At 47.6% G+C, this 21,751-nt stretch overlaps 1 protein-coding gene across 3 annotated transcripts in view; it reads left to right on the top strand.

The window, feature by feature from the left end:
- Positions 1-21,751, top strand: part of CSNK1G1 (casein kinase 1 gamma 1) — a 108,277-nt gene that overhangs the window by 73,191 nt on the left and 13,335 nt on the right. For all 3 annotated transcript variants that reach the window (XM_088446042.1, XM_088446029.1, XM_088446036.1), the window contains exons 8-10: positions 2,252-2,336; positions 3,887-4,035; positions 5,981-6,088. In XM_088446042.1, coding sequence (XP_088302168.1) covers positions 2,252-2,336; positions 3,887-4,035; positions 5,981-6,088 — 342 coding nt within the window. The remainder of the gene's footprint in view (positions 1-2,251; positions 2,337-3,886; positions 4,036-5,980; positions 6,089-21,751) is intronic.

The following is a 21,751-nucleotide window of genomic DNA, read 5'->3' as shown; positions in this document are numbered from 1 at the left end:
TTTCGGGTCCACACTTGTTCCAGGGCAGGTGGACACCGACAGAAGCGGAGCTTCCAATAAATATCTTGGAACTCCGTGCGGTCTTCAATGCTCTCCTGCAGGCACAGCGGTTTCTCCAGGGTCACCCGGTGCAGGTCCAGTCGGACAATGCTACCACCGTGGCCTACATAAACAGGCAAGGAGGAACTCGCAGTCGGGCGGCTCTCGTAGAGGTCTCTCGGATCCTGGTTTGGGCGGAGCGCAATCTTCCGGCCATATCAGCGGTCTTCATCCCGGGAGTGCTAAATTGGGAGGCGGACTTTCTAAGTCGCCAGGACGTTCATCCAGGGGAATGGTCCCTGCACCCGGACGTTTTTCAACTACTGGTGGACAGGTGGGGTCTTCCAGAAATCGACCTCATGGCGTCCCGGCACAACAACAAGTTGCCGGTGTACGGGTCTCGCACAAGAGACGAAGGGGCGTCTCTGGTGGATGCTCTGTCCGTCCGGTGGACGTTCAGGTTCGCATACCTGTTCCCTCCGGTCTCCCTTCTTCCACGGGTAATCCGGAAATTCAAACAGGAAGGAGGGACGCTCCTGTTGATAGCTCCCGCGTGGCCCAGACGGCACTGGTTCTCAGACCTTCAGGGTCTGTCCGTGGACAGTCCTCTGCGGTTGCCGCTACGACCGGACCTTCTGTCTCAGGGTCCTTGTCTTCACCCGGACCTGACTCGGCTGTCTTTGGCGGCGTGGCTGTTGAGACGGCCATGCTGAGGTCCTGGGGGTTTGCCAGCTCTATGCTGTGTACCATGTTACGAGCTCGGAAACCGTCTTCCGCGAGGATATACCATCGCGTGTGGCATACGTTCTTCCAGTGGTGTCGACCGAGAGGTTATGCACCGCGGGAGTTTCGTCTGTCTCGGATTCTCGCCTTCCTGCAAGCGGGACTAGATCATGGGCTTCGCCTTGCTTCTTTGAAGGTACAGGTTTCGGCCCTATCTGTCTGGTTTCACCGTAGGATTGCTACAATCCCGGATGTGCGCACCTTTATGCAAGGTGTTCTCCGTATTCAGCCGCCCTTTGTTCCACCTGTGGCGCCTTGGGATTTGGCTGTGGTCCTGAGGACTCTCCAAGGACCGCCGTTTGAACCACTGGGCTCAGTGGATATTAAATGGCTAACAGCTAAGACTGTTTTCCTTCTGGCCGTTGCTTCAGCCAGACGTGTTTCTGAGTTAGGGGCTCTTTCTTGTAGACCCCCTTTCTTGGTTTTTTCATGGGAACAGGGCAGTGCTCCGCACTCGGCCCGAGTTTCTCCCCAAAGTTGTTTCCCAGTTTCAGGTTAACGAGGAAATAGTTGTTCCGGCCTTTAACTCACCGGGTCTTTCCGTGGGTGAGGCCTCTTTGGATGTTGTGCGGGCCTTAAGGACTTATGTGGACCGCACTTCTTTGTTTAGGAAGTCGGACGCTTTGTTGTCCTCTATGGCTTCTGTAAAAAGGGTTGGCCTGCTTCAAAGCAAACTTTGGCAGCCTGGATCCGTATGGCTATTTCTGAAGCTTATCTTCATGAAGGCCTACCGGTCCCTCCTTCTCTGAAGGCTCATTCCACTAGGTCTGTGGGTCCTTCGTGGGCAGCTTGACGTGGTGCCTCGGCAGTTCAGATCTGCAAGGCTGCTACGTGGTCTTCTGTCCATACCTTCGTGAGGTATTACAGGTTTGACACCTTCGCCTCTCAGGATGCTTCCTTCGGGCGGCGGATTCTCCTTTCTGCACAGGAGCGTCCCCACCCTTAAAGGATACTGCTTTGGGACATCCCCAAGGTATCCTGTGGATACCCTATGGACCCTGAAGTAGAAAATATGAGATATGGTAAGAACTTACCCTTGTTATCTCTATTTCTACGAAGTCCATAGGGTTCCACAGGACTCCCGCCCTGTCGCACCTGTGCTGCAGATGGGCTTTGCTCTGGTCACCGGTTTTCCGTCTCCCTCTGGTGAGAATGTGATTCTTGTATGTGTCCAGATCTTTGTTCTCTCTCTTCCTTCTCCTCCTCCGGCCTATGGCTTGGTAACTAACTGAGGTGCCTTGGCCTGGGGGCGGGGTATAGGAGGGGGACCTAGTGCATCCTGGGAGGCTGAAAGCTTAACTCTTTGGTGCCCTGCGACTGACGTCACACCTATACCCCCAAGGTATCCTGTGGAACCCTATGGACTTCGTAGAAATAGAGATAACAAGGGTAAGTTCTTACCATATCTCATATTATTTCAAACCTACAGGCAGATACGCTTAAGGAGCGCTACCAGAAGATCGGGGACACGAAGCGTAACACGCCTGTAGAAGTCCTCTGTGAGAATTTTCCAGGTGAGATCATTGGTCTATGGCGATGGAAGGTTACTCCTAAAATGATAGATATATTTTTTTTTTTCCCCCCATTCTGTATTAGATTTTAGTGTGTTATTGTAGAAGATAGAAAGAATTTAATCTTGCACATGCTATGTAATGATGATTTTTGTTATGCGCAATTTCAGTCTGTTACACTCCCCAAGAAATACGCTTCCATGGTTTTTGCCGGAAACCTAGATAAAACCAATTAAAGTTGATGATTGATTTACAATCTGGGCATATTGCTTTGAGTGTCTTGTCATCCCAACTGTAGAGGAGCATACGGTTCTCAAGACCCCTGTTGAGTGCGTTTTCTATAGCCGTAAACATCTCCTGGCCAGTGATGAAAAGATGGTATTGCATATACTCTACATACAGCGCTGTTGCTATACTTGTGTTTTTATTAACAAGGAATTGATTATTTCTTAATATTTTATATGGTTGAATTTGTACATGACTTGACGTGAAAGTAATGGAACTCCAAGTAGACAGGAGTATAAGCATAGAGCGATGTCTGCTAATTTTAAAAGATTACGCAGCCAAATGCTCCAAACCAAAGCCCCAGTTTAAAGAGACTTCACCCCAGTCCCTGAGATTAGTAGGAATGCCAGGTAAATTATAGCTGCTTTCCTGTGCTTCCTCTTAAGTGATATAACATGGTTAGTTACTTTCACCCAATTGGGCTATACTTAGTTGGGTCAGAGAAGACTGGAACCAAGTAAAGCCAATAATAGCAGCAGCATTTCATGTAACGGTCTGCAAAAACTAAAGGCTTTAGCCAGTCTCAGAGTGGTAATGGTAATATCCCTTTTACAACAAAGTCCTTGATATGACCCAGGATTTGGACCACTGCTCCAATCCGGAACAGACCCTGTTCACATTTCGGCTTTGATGTGGGTTATTCCCTGGTTGGCCGTTTACACTGCACACAGGTCTAGTGTTAAGATTTTTGGCGGCGCTTGGAGATTATGTAATCTCAAGCACTGGTGAGCCAACTCTTCCTATGCCGTCGTAAACAGGACCTGGGTCAGATGACCCGTGTCACCCATTTTATACTATCCCGTAACCCTTCGCGGGTCCAACCCTGCTCGCTACCCGGTTTGGTTTGCCGGATCACTGAGCCCCGGACTTTTTTTGGGGACCCTTTTAAACGGAGCCGCGACCCGGATTGACGGGTTATTTGGCCAGTGTAAAAGGAGTAGAAGATAACCGCATATAGATGGATTGTTGCAAACCTAAGAGGGTTATAATAGTATATTTGACCCAAGGTCAGTGTGAAAAATAGGACTACATTCTCCTCTTTTTAGCTTTCAAAACTACTAAAGAAGTCAGCATTGTAAATTCTATTTTTTTAACACTTCGACCATTTGGGGCCCCTGTAACTGGGTTGTACAGAGATTACTTGTTTGTTCAATTATGTGTAGTGTGCCAGACGGTACATTCAAGTTCCCTTATTTCGTTTACTGGTGTGAGACTTTAATATCAACTTGGAAAAGCAGATTTTAATGTTATTATTATGTTTCCCCCAGAGGAAATGGCAACTTACTTGCGTTACGTGAGGCGGTTGGATTTCTTTGAAAAGCCAGATTACGACTATTTACGGACACTGTTTTCTGAGCTCTTTGAACGGAAAGGATACACCTTTGACTATGTTTACGACTGGGTTGGCAGGCCAATTGTGAGTAGCCATGTTAATTTCAGATTTTATAGTTTTATTTAATTTCAAAGAATTAAGTCTCAAACACATAGGGGACAATTTTTTATTTTTTTTTGGCACCCATCTGAGCAATTCAATTTTTTCCTCTCTTAGGGCACGTGTGCTCAGCCAAAAGCACTGGGTTTAGCCGTGCAAAGAGGCTAAATCCGTCTAAAGTAGTGCTTTGGGTGTACGACGTGCCAACTTATCACACATTTCTGCTCGCCACCTTGGGAGGCTGCAAGCAGAAATGTGTATGGCCGCAGCTGTTTTCCCCCGAATGGAGCAACCATTGAATTGCTCTTTTGGGTACCCAGCCGTTAGCCGATTGTTGCGTACTACATACGCATTGCAGTGCGCGAGCACAGTAAGCAATCGCTGAGTGAGTGACGTAGTCAGCGTTTGGGGGTGGTGACAGGGCAGTGGTTGTAGAAACTCAGGCGTGTTTGTCCGTTTGAACCCCGTTACATAGGCTTGCCTAAATTACCCATTGCAACGGCATACACAGCTTGAGTACTTACTGCGTGCCATGAGGTTGGCAATTTCAAAGTAAGGTCAGGGCTGCTGTAATAGTGTGCGTGAGGAGCTGATGTTACCGATGTATACGCAGGTCTGCAAGGTATTACGTATGTGAGAACTGTAGAGGAAGGCAGTGGGTATCTCTCTGCTGGCAGTGCGACGACATTGCGATAGCATTCATGAGCATATTTTCTCTGTGCGATTAAGAAGCTGCGATCGCAATAGCAATCCGTATTGAATCAGGCCCACTGCGTGCAAATCATGACCTATTAAATGTTATGTCAATACTTAAACTAGAGTGTAATTGTGAATGCCTTGGTTTGCTTATAAGACCAATTCAACTCTAAAATTGAAGCCTTCATGTCCGTAGCATAAGTTTTAACATAAAATGAATAAAACGGTAAGGAACAGAACAAAGCATATTTTCACTTTTTCATAACTGGAGTTGATATATATTTTGTGTTACCAGTACCTTTCATTATTTTGCTCTGTTTTGGTTTAGATCTCCTGTGACCAGAGCTGAAGCCCTGCTTCCCCATTGAGGTGTACATAGTGCTCACTTTCAGCACTGTTTGAGTAAAGCCTGCAGACACTGGGCCTGGTTCAGAGTTGTACACTATTGTCACCGCAGCTGCGATTCTGTAAGCAGCTGCTGTACTAAAATATGTAAAAATCACCATGCGGCATCTTTGCACATCCAAGCATAAAGTGCAAGTGCAAAGACGCAGCATCGCTCGCAGATCATTCCATGTTAGCAGTCCTGAGTAACTTATGGTCATACAGAATGGCTGCAGGAGGAGAGAGACCGGACCCATATTGTTTTCGTATTGGGGCGCAGGATGGACCTGCCCCTGAAACTGTTGCTACATGCCTGCATTTTTAGCTGACACTCCTCGTTGCCTCCCCCTAACGCTGCCTGACTGTCAATCACTCTGCAAATAAATACTCTCTGCGAGTGACTACAGTAATGTACCTTGACACGTGCACAGATGGCCGATAATCACCCAACTGCGATAACATTGGCACAGCGTACAACTTTGAATCAGGCCCTTTAACATGACTGTAAAGATGGCAGTCAGAAAGGATTTGGCGAAAGATTTTCTTCCCATCTATATATCCCTGTAGCTGCAACTCCTCTTACACGCTGTCTAAAGTGGTGCTGAAATAGGACAGAAAGCTTAAATGGTAATGCAATATGTTTGTTAAGACATAACTGTCAGTGTGTGTACGAGTCCAGCAACCTTTCACATGTACAGAGCATTTCTATTACTTGGAAAATGAACTGACTAAGCAGTTAATCTGACTTCTGCCCTGCCCCACAGTGTCTATTATGGTTTCCTTCCTAAAGATGTCTGCTTTGCATTTTATATCGGATATTGGGAGCAGTAATTACACATACTTCTTCCAGCCTACCCCGGTGGGATCCGTCCATGTAGATTCTGGAACATCTGCGATAACTAAGGACAGCCATGTCCATCGGGAGCGACCTTCACAGACTCAACCCCTGAGAAACCAGGTCAGTTTATTTCCTGCCAAGTAATGCACAACGTTATGCCTATGTGTATCTTGCACCTATTTTACCAGTAAACAACTGGAACATCTGTTGCTTTGCCTGGCATTAACCCTTTTAATTAAATGGGTAATCGTAAGGTAAATCAAAGATTTATTATATGTGTATGCTTTGTATTAAATAATTGGAGTGCCCTGCCCTGTCTACTGAATTATTTCTTAAGTTATTTCCAAAGCTTCAAAAGCATCAGTCCTAATTTAATATGGTGGTGGTATTAAATGTTCTCCTTGGATCAGCTATATGTTATTGGCAGATGCCTACAATTTGGTAGGTGCTTAGCGGATGTGAAGGTGGTTAGTCCACACGTTGATTCCAAACCAGAGTAGGTTTTATTGAAGATAACAGGATACAGGTAATAAGAGACACAGCAGTCAATATGATAAGGTATCAATCTTTCTTGGGCTAAGTACTGTACAGCCGTACAGCACTGTCACGCTCCAAAAACAGTGATAGCCTTGGGCACATACAGACCCTATTATAGAGCCAAGCAAGTAAACAAGTCTTGCACCTGCAGTCTAGACAGCCTGACCTTTAAGTTTGAATAGCATTCACTCACATCTCATGTTTATTCAGACAGATGAGTCATGCACCCAGTTAAGAGGCAGCTTGTAGCATTTACTCATTTAATTACATGTCAGCATGTGAGTTTCTTGTCTGTGCTAAATTTAGAAAATGCTGTAGAGGGGCTCCCTAAAGTCTGATCAGGTTACTTGGAATTCCAAAATCCAAAAGATTTAATCACACAAAGAAATACAAAGAGTACCGCCCATACAATGTGCTTGGCACCAACACAAGGCTTCAATTCTGAATGCATGGATTCCAAAGGTCACTGCAGTACAATTTAAAGGTTAACATTCAAATAGTCCTTGGGGAATAAAATCATTGGGTACAGGCAGGTATCTGTGTATACCCGACGTTGGATAGGTCAGGATCTTCTCCTTTGTGTGAGTGGTCAGATATTCACAAAGCCCGAGGGCCCCGCCAATGAGTATCCCATGCTGGATTTCCTTTGTTTTACAGTATCATGGGTGACGGAAGTATTGAGTTTCAGGGGCAGGACATTGCATTGCTTAACTGCTAATAAGTGGATCTAGAAACATCACATCTATAATATTACATTTATATTTACAGTAGGGATGCAGTATTTATCTATAAAACAATACATATTAAATGCTGATTAAAATAAGTCTAAACATCAATATACAGTTATACAAATTCAATAGGGAATGGGTGTGAAGTCCAGGCGGCTGAATAGCCACCAGTTCATATCCCAACGCCGGCAGCCAGAAGGGGGAAGATCCCGACAGAGCAGGTAAGCACTCTATCCCTACCCCTCCCTTAGTGGTGCCTAACCTTCCCGGGGGGGGGGGGTTTAACCCTAACACCGCTACGCTCCCCAAAGCTAATCCCCCCCCCCCCCCCAAAAAAGGTGCGTACACACTAGACTATTCGCTCCATGAGCGATATCGTCTAGTGTCCTCCCAGCAGGGGTGTGCTTATTGTCAATAATGACATTGTACACACGCACTGAATGATATCGTTCAGTGCCGGGTACCCTCACTCATCCGCGAACATGCAACAAGCTGACAATATTAGGTTGGCCTGCATGTTTGGGCGATGAATGACAATGACCAACGACCTGTGGGAGTGCGCATCGTTGGTCGGTCGTCCGTCGTTTTGGTGCACACAGGCCGATGGTCAAAATATCGTTATCGTTCAGCCGTTCACTAACAATATTTTTATTTTAAATTGTCAAGTTTTTTTATATAGTAGTGTACCACAGGTCTAATCTGTATGAACTGGCCTCTTGTGACCATCTGTTACCTGTGCCATAGATTATTTTTCTCTAATTTCATTCAGACTTCAAATGTTTTTGAGCATCATACCTTTTTAAGGTATGTTTTTATTTAATTATGAATACGGTTTTGAATATATGAACTTATATGAAGTATATATCCAGAATCCATGCGGTGTACTTGTGTTGAAAAAGCTGACCTTGCAGCAGGTCATCAGATCTCTGTTGGGGGTTTAAGCCACTTTATAATATAGATTTGTAAATAGTACAACACTGACTGCTAGAGACCAGATAATCAATAAGAGCCACAATTTTGACTACATTTTTGGAGTAAACTGTTTTATTTCAATGGAAGTTGCTCTCTACAATTGCAGATTGTCAACTGGTAAAAGCTATGTAGGATATTATGCACACAGCAACCTTCTAAAAGGCTTGGCGTATTTCAGGACCTCTTGTACACATTTTTGAGCACGTGCTAGGAGAGGGTTAAAACGGCCCCCTGTCCTTGTAAACTCATAAATGGGCAACACACAGGCTACATGAGGTCCTCAGTAATTCTTTGTAGTCCGCAAGAAGCAGGGCAGATACAGTGTTCCTGTCCTAGGTCCTGTTGTGTCTGTTCTTTACTACTTTATATGGAGTCTTCCTGCAAGTGACTGTACTGTTACAGCAAGTTCAGACAGTTTGGCAGCGAATCAGAATTAATTAGCTAAATTTTGATTCTCTGCCAGACTGTCACTGTAGTGTGGAGCTTTAGTCTCACAAGAGATCTAAATAAAGTCTCCTCTTGTGAGACTAGGTTATGCTAACTCTGGGGGCAGCCACCTCTTTCACATTACATGAAAGGTCATAGATGAATAATGCAGATTGCAATCCTGCGTTATAGGGAAGGGGCATAGCCACTATGTGATGTAGTCAGTTTTTTTTTTAACAAAATATTTTATTGTAGAACTGCACAATACAAATAAATAAAATCGCATTCAAAATATATCTGGCATAGACATTATTATGTATGCAACATAAATATAAATCGCCCAAATACAAAAAAATGGAGTGAGAAAAACTGTGAGCACAATTCCAACATATGTTGGCGTCCATAGGTACCAGCATATAGCAAGGCCAACCAACCTAGGTAGGAGAAGGCTATATAACGGGAAACTGTCAAAATGGATGGCATCCTAAGGATATAGTCAATTTTATTTTTAAACCTCCTGCCCTATACTTGGTGTCAATGGATTAGCTTTCCTTCCTAGCACAGTGGAACGTTGTACAGTGCTATCAGGAGAGCGTCTGACAACGCTGCCCTCCTACTTCCTCCTAGGAATTAATGTGCGGCAGCCATATTACTTCCTGGCTCTAGCCATTATTTCTGTATGTTTCATGAGAACTCTGACTGGTGCTGCCTGCTTTCTTTGCTCATACTAATGAACCTAAAGCGGCACCTTCACGCTGCTGGGACACCCAAATCACCACTGTGCAAAATGGCTATGTGTGTTTTTTATTTTAAAATTTTTATTAACTATATATTTTATATTTAAACTGCTGGCACAGTGTGCCTTAACAACAGACAATACTCTGTAAAACATGTTGTGTGGTTTGGGAGGTCAGTAGGAACCAGCTGAGTAACAATGCAATCTTCTGTCTGTCAAATCAATATTATCATTATGTAATAATATTCCAGATATACTGCAGTTATTTAGTAGCTTTCGTTAGGGCACTTTTTTTTTTCTAGTTTCGCTTGTATCCTTTTCATAATGTTAATTGGCAAGGGAATTTATTAGGCTGATGTATGCGCCCGGCATCCATTCACCGGCAGTAATCGCTATACCGCAAATTTCCCCGCCCGTGGGACACTGCAGCCTGTGGGTGGGGAAGGCACCCGGCAGGCTGTTTTAGCGGGGCGCCATTAGGGAGGGCAGGGAGTGCATTCTGCCCTTTTGAAATCGGGCAGGGTGCTGCGCCCCGCTAAAGCAGTTTAGCGGGCACGCTGTGTGTTTTATCATCTTTCATCTTCCTACTGTTGTTCACTGTAGGTAGTGGGAGTAAAACATTTAGTTGAAGATGGTAATCTAATTGTATTTGAGAGGCTTTACCAGAGAAATGCCTAGTCTTATGATAATCCCGACACCTACATGTTTCACTCAAGTGATTTGTGTGATTGTGACTCAGGACTGAGTCACACTCTGATAAGCACCTTTTTTTATTACAAATCTGTCTACTTTGTAAAGACGTGTGTATGCATATATCTATCTCTATCCACACATACACTCTTTATATCTTTATCTATATATCGCTCTGTCTATATCAAGAAAGAGAGGCTGCACTTGGAGACTGAACTTCAAATGGTGAACCCTATGCCAGGGTATTTAATAATGCCAATGTTTTGGGGAACATGTCCCCTTCCTCAGGACAACAACAATAAAATACAGTGAAAAAGAGCAGTGTTTAGGTAGACACTCAAACAATTGTGACACCCCCATCTCCCAATGAATCCCAATCCCACCGGCTGCCCATTGCACACAGCATCCCCCAGCCACGGCGACTCTGTCGCACAGAAAGTGATGTAATTGGTGACATCATCAGACACAGCCCCGGGACCATGGAAACTAGATAACTCAAATACATAAAACAGTGTTATAAAACTTCAGACGCCACATGGCGATATCACAGTGCATCAAAACAAAATACATATGGATAAATACATTAAAGTTACTTTCTTCTTCGGGGTCCATAGGGTCCACAGAAGTTACCTTGGGGAATGTGGTTGGAGTGATCCAGGCACCAAACGGTTACAAGCAACTGCTTCCTCAGTTTTCAGACACCGGGTTTCGGGAGGTGGTCTCTCAAGGGTACGCTCTTTCTTTCTGGAGAAGTCCCCTGCAAAGGTTTTTCTGCACAACTCCCCCAGCGGAGTCTGCAAAGGCCTTGTCCCTCCAGCAAGCCATTCATTCCCTACTGGATTCAGGAGTAATAATCCGGCTTCCAGTAAATCAAGTAGGAAAGGTGGTTATTCCAACCTATTTTTGATCCAAAGACCCAATGGATTTCACCGGCCTATTCTGAATCTAAAAAGTCTCAACACATTTATCTGGTTGCCCAGGTTCCATATGGAAACCCTTCGGTCAATTGAGTTGGCAATGGACCAGGGTATTTTATGGTGTCCATGGACATTCAGGATGCATATCTGCATGTGCCAATTACACCGTCCCACCAACGGTTTCTGCGGTTTTGCAGAAACCTTTCCAATTTCAGTCGCTGCCTTTTGGTTTGTCAACAGCCCCTCGGACATTTACCAAGATAATGGCAGGGATGACGGCCTGCCTCACTCCTGATATTGGCACAATCTCCACAGGTGTTGCAGCAGCATCATCTCAGACTGACAATTGCCTGTCTACACAGACACGGCTGGATCATAAATTGGATGAAGTCATCGCTTCTTCCAGTACAACAGATGGTGCACGCTTAGATTCTCTGGCGCAGAGGATATATCTGCCAGAAGAGAAGATTGTGGCATTTCAGTTGCGGATTTGCAGGTTTCTCCGCAACCAGTCAGTGTCTGTTCACTCAGCGATGCAGGTTCTGGGATCCCATGGTGTCCACCTTCAATAAGGTGGAATATGTTAAGTTCCACTCCAGACCACTGCAACGGCTAATCCTCTCCCACTGGAACGGGAAGTATCACCGAATAGTCACAGACGATCCGTCTTTCTCCAGAGCTGCGGCTGTCCCTCTCATGGTGGTTGCAGACGTTTTGTCTGAACAGGAGTCGCACATTCTGGATTCCAGATTGGGTGCTCCTCACTACCGATGCCAGCGTCCGCAGATGGGGAGCAGGTCGGCACACATTTCAGGGAAGATGATGACAAGGGAAGGTCTCCTGCCCATAAACACCCTGGAGCTATGCGCAGTGTTCAGTGCACTCGTTCAGGCACAGGATGCACTGAAGGGCAAGCCTGTCCAGATGCAGTCCGACAATGCCACTGCAGTAGTCTACCTCGACCATCAGGGAGGCACTTGATATCAGACTGCCATGGAGGAAATATCAAACATTCTGGTCTTGGCAGAATGTACTCTTCCAGCAATCTCGGCAGTGTTCATGCCAGGAGTCCTCAATTGGGAAGCAGACTTCCTAAGTCTGCAGGATATACACGCCAGATAGTGGTCTCTTCATCCACAAGTATTTCAGAGCCTAGTGGATAGATGGGGACTTCCAGAGGTAGACCTCATGGCCTCAGGTCACAACCATAGGATTCCCAGGTATGGGTCCAGAACCAGGGATCCCACAGCCGAATTTGTGGACGCTCTAGCAGTGAATTTTAACTTCAAGCTAGCCATACCTGTTTCTTCCGTTTTCCCTTCTCCCAAGTTCATCAGGAAATTCATGCAGGAGGGTGGAACAGTCATACTAATAGCCCCTGCTTGGCCCAGATGCCATTCGTTCACCAACCTTCAGAGTCTCTCCATAGACACTCTGTGGCCTCTTCCTTTAAGGCCAGACCTGTTAACACAGGGTCCCTGTCTGTATCCGGACCTTCCTCGTCTGTTTTTGACTGCGTGGCTCTTGAAACTTCCATCTTAAGAGGAAACCTTCTTCTGCCTGCATTTATTACAGAGTTTGGCACTTGTATTTTCAGTCGTGTAAACATAGAAAATATGATCCTGGAGTGTTTAGGATCTCTCGAGTGCTTGCTTTTCTTCAGGCTGGCTTAGACCGGGATATCCGCCTGGCCACCCTCAGGGTTCAGACCTCTGCACTCTGTTTGGTTTCAGCGAAGAATCGCCCGCTGCCTTATGTTAGGACTTTTTTTTTTTTTTTTACAGGGTGTTCTGAGGGTTCAGCCTCCCTTTGTCCCTCCGGTAGCTCTGGGATTTGTCTCTGGTTCTCAGGGCTCTACAGGATCTACCATTCGAACCCCTGAAATCAGTAGACCTTAGGTGGTTAACAGCCGCCGCCCACAGTACCGGCCTGCCCTAGTTAGCCAGTGTAGCGCCGACCGCAGTGTGTGCGGTCAGCGCTACACATTTACACAGGACCGGCGCTAGGCTTCCCAGCGCCAGTCCTGTGCTGCACAGCTGAGCCCCTTCCTTCCCCCACTACTGGGGGCACTGTATAAGGGGAACTAATGGCGGGCTGCATAAGGGAGACTACTACAGGGGGAACTGTGTAAGGGGCACTACTGGGGGCCTGCATAAGAGGGACCACTACTGGGGTCATTGTATACTGGGGGTACTATATAAGGGGTACTACTGGTAGCCTGTATAAGGGGGACCACTACTAGGGGCACTGCATAAGGGGGACTGCATTAAGGTGCAAATGGAAAAATGTTCCCAGTGACAAGAAAGGGGTGTGTCATGTTGACACGCCCCATTTTTCAGTGGTCACGCCCCTTGTGACCACGCCCATTTTTTTGCAGCGTGCACATAAGGGGGGGTTCCATTTACAAAATTGCCCTGGGCTACAAATACCCTAGTTACACCACTGCTGGGAGCTGAAAGCTTGTAACTGTTTGGTTCCTTGAAGCACTCCAAACACATACCCCATATTTTGCATATCTAAAAACGCTGGATCTAAACAATACTTATGACATAAGATAAAAAGATCTTAAGTGCTCAAAACAATATAATAAAATCACCCCCTTTGTGGAGAAGCTGTATCAAAATATAAAACCACTAATGTGTTAAAATAAATAAGAACATTTCATACAAATAAGATGATCAATCTACTGCTTAACTCAATGTACTTAAATAAATATAAGATGAACTGGCGACCTCTAGTGGACAAACTAAAAAGTAGCACCACAAATTTTTCATACCCTAATGACCCGGCCTACAATGTCAAATAAATTATTACATGGAAATAATATCTTTAAAAAAAATAGAGAAAAATATCTATAAAAATTGATTAGGCCCAAGGACTCATTGAGGCCATGGGGGGACAAAGTATCTAGACTGTGAATCCCATCTAGATTCCAACTGGAACAGCTTCTTAGCTCTGTCCCCTTACCCGGACAGATGTCTGCATATGGTCAGTCACGTTATGTTTTAACATAGCCAATGTGTGGCGAAACAAAATTACAAGCTACAGGCAGTTCGAACAGCCTTGCAGACAAGTGTTGGTGAATAGCCGAACGATGTTGAGACATGCAAATTTTGAACTGACACTGTTTTACCAACGTAATATAAACCACATGGGCAAAAAATAACACAAATCACAAAATTAGAACTGCATGTTATTGACCATTTAATCGTAAATCTTTTACCTGAATGTGGATGTGAAATATAATCCCCAACGCTAAACAGCCTAAACACTTGTGACACCCCTTTCTTGTGCTGAGAAAATTCTGAGTTTTATTTGTATTTTTATTGATACCATTAGTGGAGCAGATAAGGGAGGCTCCATTGTAATCCAGGATACGTTGAATTATATAGCAGAATGTGACAGACTGTTGGGCAATATGAATATATTTGAAACATTGGATAGAGATCCCTCAGTTAGATATAAGCCAGAATTGGACAATATTGTGACACCGGCAGGAGATGAGGGGCTTATTTCTGAGATTGGCGTTAAACTTTGTGTGCAGTTCCCGGTGGTGTCTGTCTTTTACACCCTGCCTAAAATACACAAGGACGCACAGAGGCACCCTGGCAGACTGATAATTTCTGTCAGGGGTTCTCTGTGCGAGCCTATTGCCATTTACTTGGATTCGTATCTGCAGCCCTGTATACAAAATCCGTTCACATATTTAAGATTCTAGCACCTTTATTGCGAATTTTGCATAATATGCGTGAGGTAACTGATACTGTTTTAGCCACCTTAGATGTGATGGGCTTGTATACATATATCCCTCACGAGGCTGGGTTAGCAGCAGTATAACATCTGCTATCGGACAACGTACATTATAAGGGGCTGGATATTTCTTTATTCCTGAAGTTGTTTGAGTTCACTGAAACGTAACTTTTTCTTATTTAATGGGAAATTCTTCAGGCATAGGTTGTACTATGGGCTCAGCAGTGGCCCCCTGCTTCGCCAACTGCTGCATGTGGGAAGTGGAGCGAGGTCTATTCTTTGAAAGTTCTATTATTGCTAATGCCATTAGCCTATATTTTCATTATATTGATGACCTGCTGGTTTTTTGGCGAGGTGATACACAAATACTATCTGAAATAGTTGACAGGCAAAATAAATCAGTCCTATTAGTTTTGACATTAACGTATGATACTAATCAGATTTGTGTTCTTGACATATTGATTAAAATCACGAATGGGATAATAGGGACCTTGCTATACTCTTAAGCCCACAGACCAAAACACACTGCCATGTGGCGTCTGAAGTTTTATAGCACTATTTTATGTAGTTTCCATGGTCCCGGGGCTGTGTCTGATGACGTCACTTCCGGCGCTCGCCACAGCCAGGGGATGCTGTGTGCATTGGGCAGCCGGCGGGACCGAGATTCATTGGGAGATGGGGGTGTCACAATTGTTTGTCTATTTAAACACTGTTTTGTACACTGTATTTTATTGATGTTGTCCTGAGAAAGGGGACACGTTCCCCAAAACATTGGCATTATTAAATACACTGGCATAGGCCACATCTTTTTGAAGTTCAGTCTCTGAGTGCCGCTTCTTTCTTGCTATATTGATATGGAAGGTGCCGACACTCTAGGAGGGCATCGGAGCAAGGTACTTTTTGGTTATTTTGGAGTGCCAGGGATTGGGAAAGAAAAAAAAATAAAAATAAATATATAGATAGATAGATTATATATATAATTTCCCAATAGACCGGCTCTCATCCATATATAGTAGAACACTTGCCTTGGTGCCCTCCCCTGGTGATCGATATCTATCTATCTTACACAAGAGTGGATCCAAAAGTCTGTCTCCTGACCATGATTAACAAACAAATGTACAGCCATGGCCAAAAGTTTTGCCATGGCCATAGAGATCTATACAGATATATAGATGCAGATACACACATGTATTATAGTAGTGAGGTATCTTTGAGCACATACCTCTAACCGAATGTAAATCAATGTATATGTACCATACATACGCTTGTCAGTTAAGCATATCAAACTGGTCTTTTAACATCAACCACAGGACTCCACACTGGGAAACACCTTCATCAAACGCCTTAATCCCAGATTCCAGAAAGCCACAGGTCAGGTTTCAGCAACCTTATCAATGCAAATAAATTGCCTCCATAGTGTAGTATGTTGTGACAAATAACCAAATTTATTCACACAACACATTACACAAATATGAACAGAGTTTAAAAAGGTGCTTATATCAATTGTTCTAAATTATTCTGTAACAGGTTCCCAGAGGGATATATTTGAAGCGTTCAGATTAGTACAAAAGAGTTCTTTGTGGTCAATAGTAGTAGAGGATGGTGAGCGTGAGAGAGATACCTACGCGTTTCGCCTATTCAAGGCGTTCTTCAGCGACGCCTCGTCAGTGACATCCCCCGTCAGACATGCATGCAGGCCCGACGGGCGATATAGTCAGCGGGTCCATGCAGTCGAATGCAGCATGACCCCCGCAGACGCTTCCAGCATCGGCAAGTGCATATGCACTTGCCGATGACTGACTGGTCCTGCCACTCACGATCTATAGCTGGGTACACATAGTTTAGAGTGTACCCAGCTTTAGATACAGACTGAAAAACTATCCTGTGGTGAATTCTCTTGTGCTTCAAATTTGTGTTTAGACCAAAGCTTTCTACTTCAGGGTCCATAGGGTATCCACAGGATACCTTGGGGGTATAGGTGTGACGTCAGTCGCAGGGCACCAAAGAGTTAAGCTTTCAGCCTCCCAGGATGCACTAGGTCCCCCTCCTATACCCCGCCCCCGGGCCAAGGCACCTCAGTTTAGTTTGGTGCCCGGCCGGAGTCGGGTGCACCTGTTGGAGTGGGGGCTAGAAGAGCCCCTGAAGCTTATTCTTCATGCAGCTGTGGCTGCACAACTGGATGAACAGCATGGACAGTCAGTCCTGACGTCCATGCTGTCTTCCCTACACCCCGCCGGTACCAGAACGCCGGTACTGATCCGGGGATGCTGGTGGGCGTCTGGGGTCACAGCTAGCAGTGACCCCAGATGCTCCGGACCATGGCCGGATTCAAGGGGGACAGAGGTAAGCAGCGGGGTCCCGCGGTGGGTCCCCGCTGATCACATGGTCCTAAGTCCCCAGGCAGGGGGCTCCCTGGGGACTGGCTGCAGCGTGGAGCCAGGCGACCAACCTGCGCTTCCACTACCCCCTGGGACAGCGGACCGCAGCAGAGCGGTAGCGCTGCGGCGTCCCAGGGGTTAAATGCATGCCAGGGGAGCGCGCCTTCCCTGTCTCACAGCCGGCGCCTCCCCCGCTGCACACAGCCCTCTCTGCATGCTGCCGACTGGTCCTGTGGCAGCGCTCCTCCCCCAGGCCAGCCTCCTCTCTGCTCCTCGGCGGCCATCTTCTCCAGAACGCATGGTGAACGCTGCTGGAAGCGCTGGACGGAAGCATCGTGGTCTGGGTCCCCCCGCATACCTCTCCTCCGCTGTGGTCAGGTCTGTGTATGCAGCGCTGTGTCCTACCAGGCCCTGTGTCTGTGTAGTTGAGTGATCAGCGCTGTTAGTGCAGGAATTGTTATTTTTCTGCATTGTATGTGACTGTGCTAGCGCTGCTGCCTGTAATCTTTTCTTCTCTAAACTGTCAGCTTTATTACTGTCCCTGTTCTTTCTGCTAAAGCCCTTGCGGTGTGGTGCTGCAGGGTGGTCTCTCGCCTATTTAATACTTAATTGGTGAGAGAGGTCACATACGTGGTGCCATCATGTCTGAAAGTGATTTTCCCCTCCGGCTACAGTGTACCACGTGCAAAGTACCGTTAGCGGAGGGGGAGGGTAGCGCGGAGGGCCTTTGCCGGCAGTGTTTGTCCATGGCGCGGCCTATTACGGTTACAGCACCGGTACAGGAGCCGCCCTGGGCTTGTTTCGCTCAGGCGTTAACAGCTTTAGTGGGCCAGTTAGCTCCGCAGCCCGCGTTTACTCCGATGGGTTTGTCCCAGCAGTCTGTGGTGTCGTCACCCATGCAGGGGTTCCCACGACAATTGGTGGTACCCCACAGTCTCCCTATTTCCCCGCTCCTGGGTTCTCAGGAGCCAGCGTGGGTTAACTCCCTGACGAGTTCTGTACAGCACTTGTCGGATGTGTTGCAAGGGGAGTCTGTGATGCGGTCTCATAAAAGGCCGGTGGCGTCTCTGTCCGCTCCTTATGAGGATGACGAAGGGACGTCTGATGATGGGGAGATTCTAGATCCTTACGATCAGGAACCTCTCCATACTAAGGACGCTGATGCTAAGTCCAAGGTATATATTCCTGGACTTATTCGGGCGGTCCGCACAGCCTTGGTGATTGAGGACGAAGTTCCCCCAGCGGCTAAATCTAAGTATGCCTTTTTCAAAGATGTGAAGGGCGATGCCACAGTCTTTCCTCTTTCGGGTCAGTTGGTGGACCATTTAGAGGAGGCGTGGAAACAACCTGGCAAAAGATACCAGCCGCAGAGACGCCTGGCGGTGGCTTATCCGTTCGCGGATAATTATTTTGCGAAGTGGGAATCCCCTCCACAGGTGGATTCTCACGTGACCCGTCTTGTCCGTAGTGCCACATTGCCGATGCCATCCATGTCCTCCCTTAAGGATGCTACGGACCGCAAGGTAGAAATCTGCCTGAAGTCCGCTTATTCCCTTGCAGGGGGGGCAGCACGGCCGGCTATGGCCATTTGCTGGGTTGCCAGAGCGATGGAGCGCTGGGCGGATTCATTAGAGGCTTCTTTTGAATCCGACTGTCCGGCCGATCAGGCGGAGTTGATTGGCAATCTCCGTGATTCGGCCACCTACATCAACGAGGCGGCTCTAGACATTAGTACTCTGGTGTCTAGAATTTCTTCAGCAGCGGTAGCTGCTCGTCGCACCTTGTGGCTGCGATCCTGGAAGGCGGACGCAGATTCCAAGAAAGGTCTGGAAGCGTTGCCGTTTACCGGAGAAGTTCTCTTCGGTCCGGATCTGGATAAGATTGTGGCCACGCTGGCGGCAGCCAAATCTGCCTGTCTCCCGTCGGCCGCTGCTCCTTCTGGTTCGGGACCATCGTCCTTTCGGTCATCTAGGGCCCAGGGCAGGCCCAAACCACAGTCGTTTCCTCGACAGGCTGGCCCTAAGAAATCGGTCAAGCCCCGGAAGCAGGCATGGAGTACCAGACGTCCGGCCCCCAAGCCAGATGACAAGCCTGCGGCCTGACGGGCCTCCCTTTGGGGGCCTCCCTTTGGGGGATCCCAGGGTGGGAGGCCGCCTGCTACAGTTCGCCCAGTGTTGGTCGACCACTACGACAGACACTTGGGTTCTGGAGGTGGTTTCCCACGGATACGCCCTCTCCTTCCGGCACAGACCCCCGGCTCGCTTCTTCACCACGGGTCTCCCATCAGACCGGAACAAGGCTACGGAGCTGCGGAAGGTATTGCACACTATGCTCCAGGCTGGAGTTATAGTGGCGGTTCCATTCTCCCAGAGGGGCCAGGGTTTCTATTCAAATCTATTTTTGGTACAGAAACCCAATGGGTCATATCGTCCGATACTCAACCTCAAAGCACTCAACAAGTCTTTGCGGGTCCCGAAGTTTCGGATGGAGACCCTACGGTCCATCATTCTGGCGCTGGAACCTGGGGACTACTTGGTGTCATTGGACATACAGGACGCTTACCTGCATGTCCCTATTCTTTGGCGCCATCAACAGTTCCTCAGGTTTGCAATCAGCAGCGACCACTTCCAGTTTCGGGCGTTACCTTTTGGCCTGGCAACAGCACCACGTGTTTTCACCAAGGTGATGGCGGTCATGGCGGCTTCTCTGCGGCTGCAGGGAGTCCGCATGTTGCCGTATTTGGACGACCTGTTATTGGTGGCAGGATCTCCAGAGCTCCTGTTACGCCACTTGGACCTGACCATTGCACTGCTGCAACGGCACGGCTGGCTAATCAACTGGCAGAAGTCCACTCTAATCCCGTCTCGGAGGATTCGGCATCTTGGAGCCTTATTGGACTCGGGACAGCAAAGGATCTTCGTGACGGAGGACAAGATCTCTGCTTTACAGTCAAGGGTGCGCAGTTGTCTGCACAGCCGCCGGGTGTCCTTACACTCGGCGATGAGGTTACTGGGCTCCATGGTGTCGGTGTTCGACATGGTGGAATACGCCCAGTTTCACTCCAGACCTCTGCAGCACCTGATCCTGTCCAAGTGGAACGGGCTGACTCAGTCTCTGAAGTCCCAGACGATTGTGCTCACCCAGGAGGTTCGCCTGTCCCTTACGTGGTGGTTACAGACGACCCACCTCAACAAGGGACGTCCGTTCTGGGTTCCAAATTGGGTCCTGTTGACAACGGACGCCAGTCTTCGGGGCTGGGGAGCAGTTTCGGGTCCACACTTGTTCCAGGGCAGGTGGACGCCGACAGAAGCGGAGCTTCCAATAAATATCTTGGAACTCCGTGCGGTCTTCAATGCTCTCCAGCAGGCACAGCGGTTTCTCCAGGGTCGCCCGGTGCAGGTCCAGTCGGACAACGCTACCACCGTGGCCTACATAAACAGGCAAGGAGGAACTCGCAGTCGGGCGGCTCTCGTAGAGGTCTCTCGGATCCTGGTTTGGGCGGAGCGCAATCTTCCGGCCATATCAGCGGTCTTCATCCTGGGAGTGCTCAATTGGGAGGCGGACTTTCTAAGTCGCCAGGACGTTCATCCGGGGGAATGACCCTGCACCCGGATGTTTTTCAACTACTGGTGGACAGGTGGGGTCTTCCAGAAATCGACCTCATGGCGTCCCGGCACAACAACAAGTTGCCGGTGTACGGGTCTCGCACAAGAGACGAAGGGGCGTCTCTGGTGGATGCTCTGTCCGTCCGGTGGACGTTCCGGTTCGCATACCTGTTCCCTCCGGTCTCCCTTCTTCCACGGGTAATCCGGAAATTCAAACAGGAAGGAGGGACGCTCCTGTTGATAGCTCCCGCGTTTCCCAGACGGCACTGGTTCTCAGACCTTCAGGGTCTGTCCGTGGACATTCCTCTGCGGTTGCCTCTACGACCGGACCTTCTGTCTCAGGGTCCTTGCCTTCACCCGGACCTGACTCGGCTGTCTTTGACGGCGTGGCTGTTGAGACGGCCATGCTGAGGTCCCGGGGGTTTTCCAGCTCTGTGGTGCGTACCATGTTACGAGCTCGGAAACCGTCTTCCGCGAGGATATACCATCGCGTGTGGCATACGTTCTTCCAGTGGTGTCGACCGAGAGGTTATGCACCGCGGGAGTTTCGTCTGTCTCGGATTCTCGCCTTCCTGCAAGCGGGACTAGATCATGGGCTTCGCCTTGCTTCTTTGAAGGTACAGGTTTCGGCCCTATCTGTCTGGTTTCACCGTAGGATTGCTACAATCCCGGATGTGCGCACCTTTATGCAGGGTGTTCTCCGCATTCAGCCGCCCTTTGTTCCACCTGTGGCGCCTTGGGATTTGGCTGTGGTCCTGAGGGCTCTCCAAGGACCGCCGTTTGAACCACTGGGCTCAGTGGATCTTAAATGGCTAACAGCTAAGACTGTTTTCCTTCTGGCCATTGCTTCAGCCAGACGTGTTTCTGAGTTAGGGGCTCTTTCTTGTAGACCCCCTTTCTTGGTTTTTTATGGGAACAGGGCAGTGCTCCGCACTCGGCCCGAGTTTTTTCCCAAAGTTGTTTCCCAGTTTCATATTAACGAGGAAATAGTTGTTACGGCCTTTAACTCACCGGGTCTTTCCGTGGGTGAGGCCTCTTTGGATG

This window comes from Taudactylus pleione, unplaced genomic scaffold (genome assembly GCF_031769625.1).
Source record: "Taudactylus pleione unplaced genomic scaffold, aTauple2 ptg000019l, whole genome shotgun sequence".
Lineage (NCBI taxonomy): Eukaryota > Metazoa > Chordata > Amphibia > Anura > Myobatrachidae > Taudactylus > Taudactylus pleione.
Note: the sequence above shows the minus strand (reverse complement) of the source record. Positions and strands in the feature narration are given on the sequence as shown.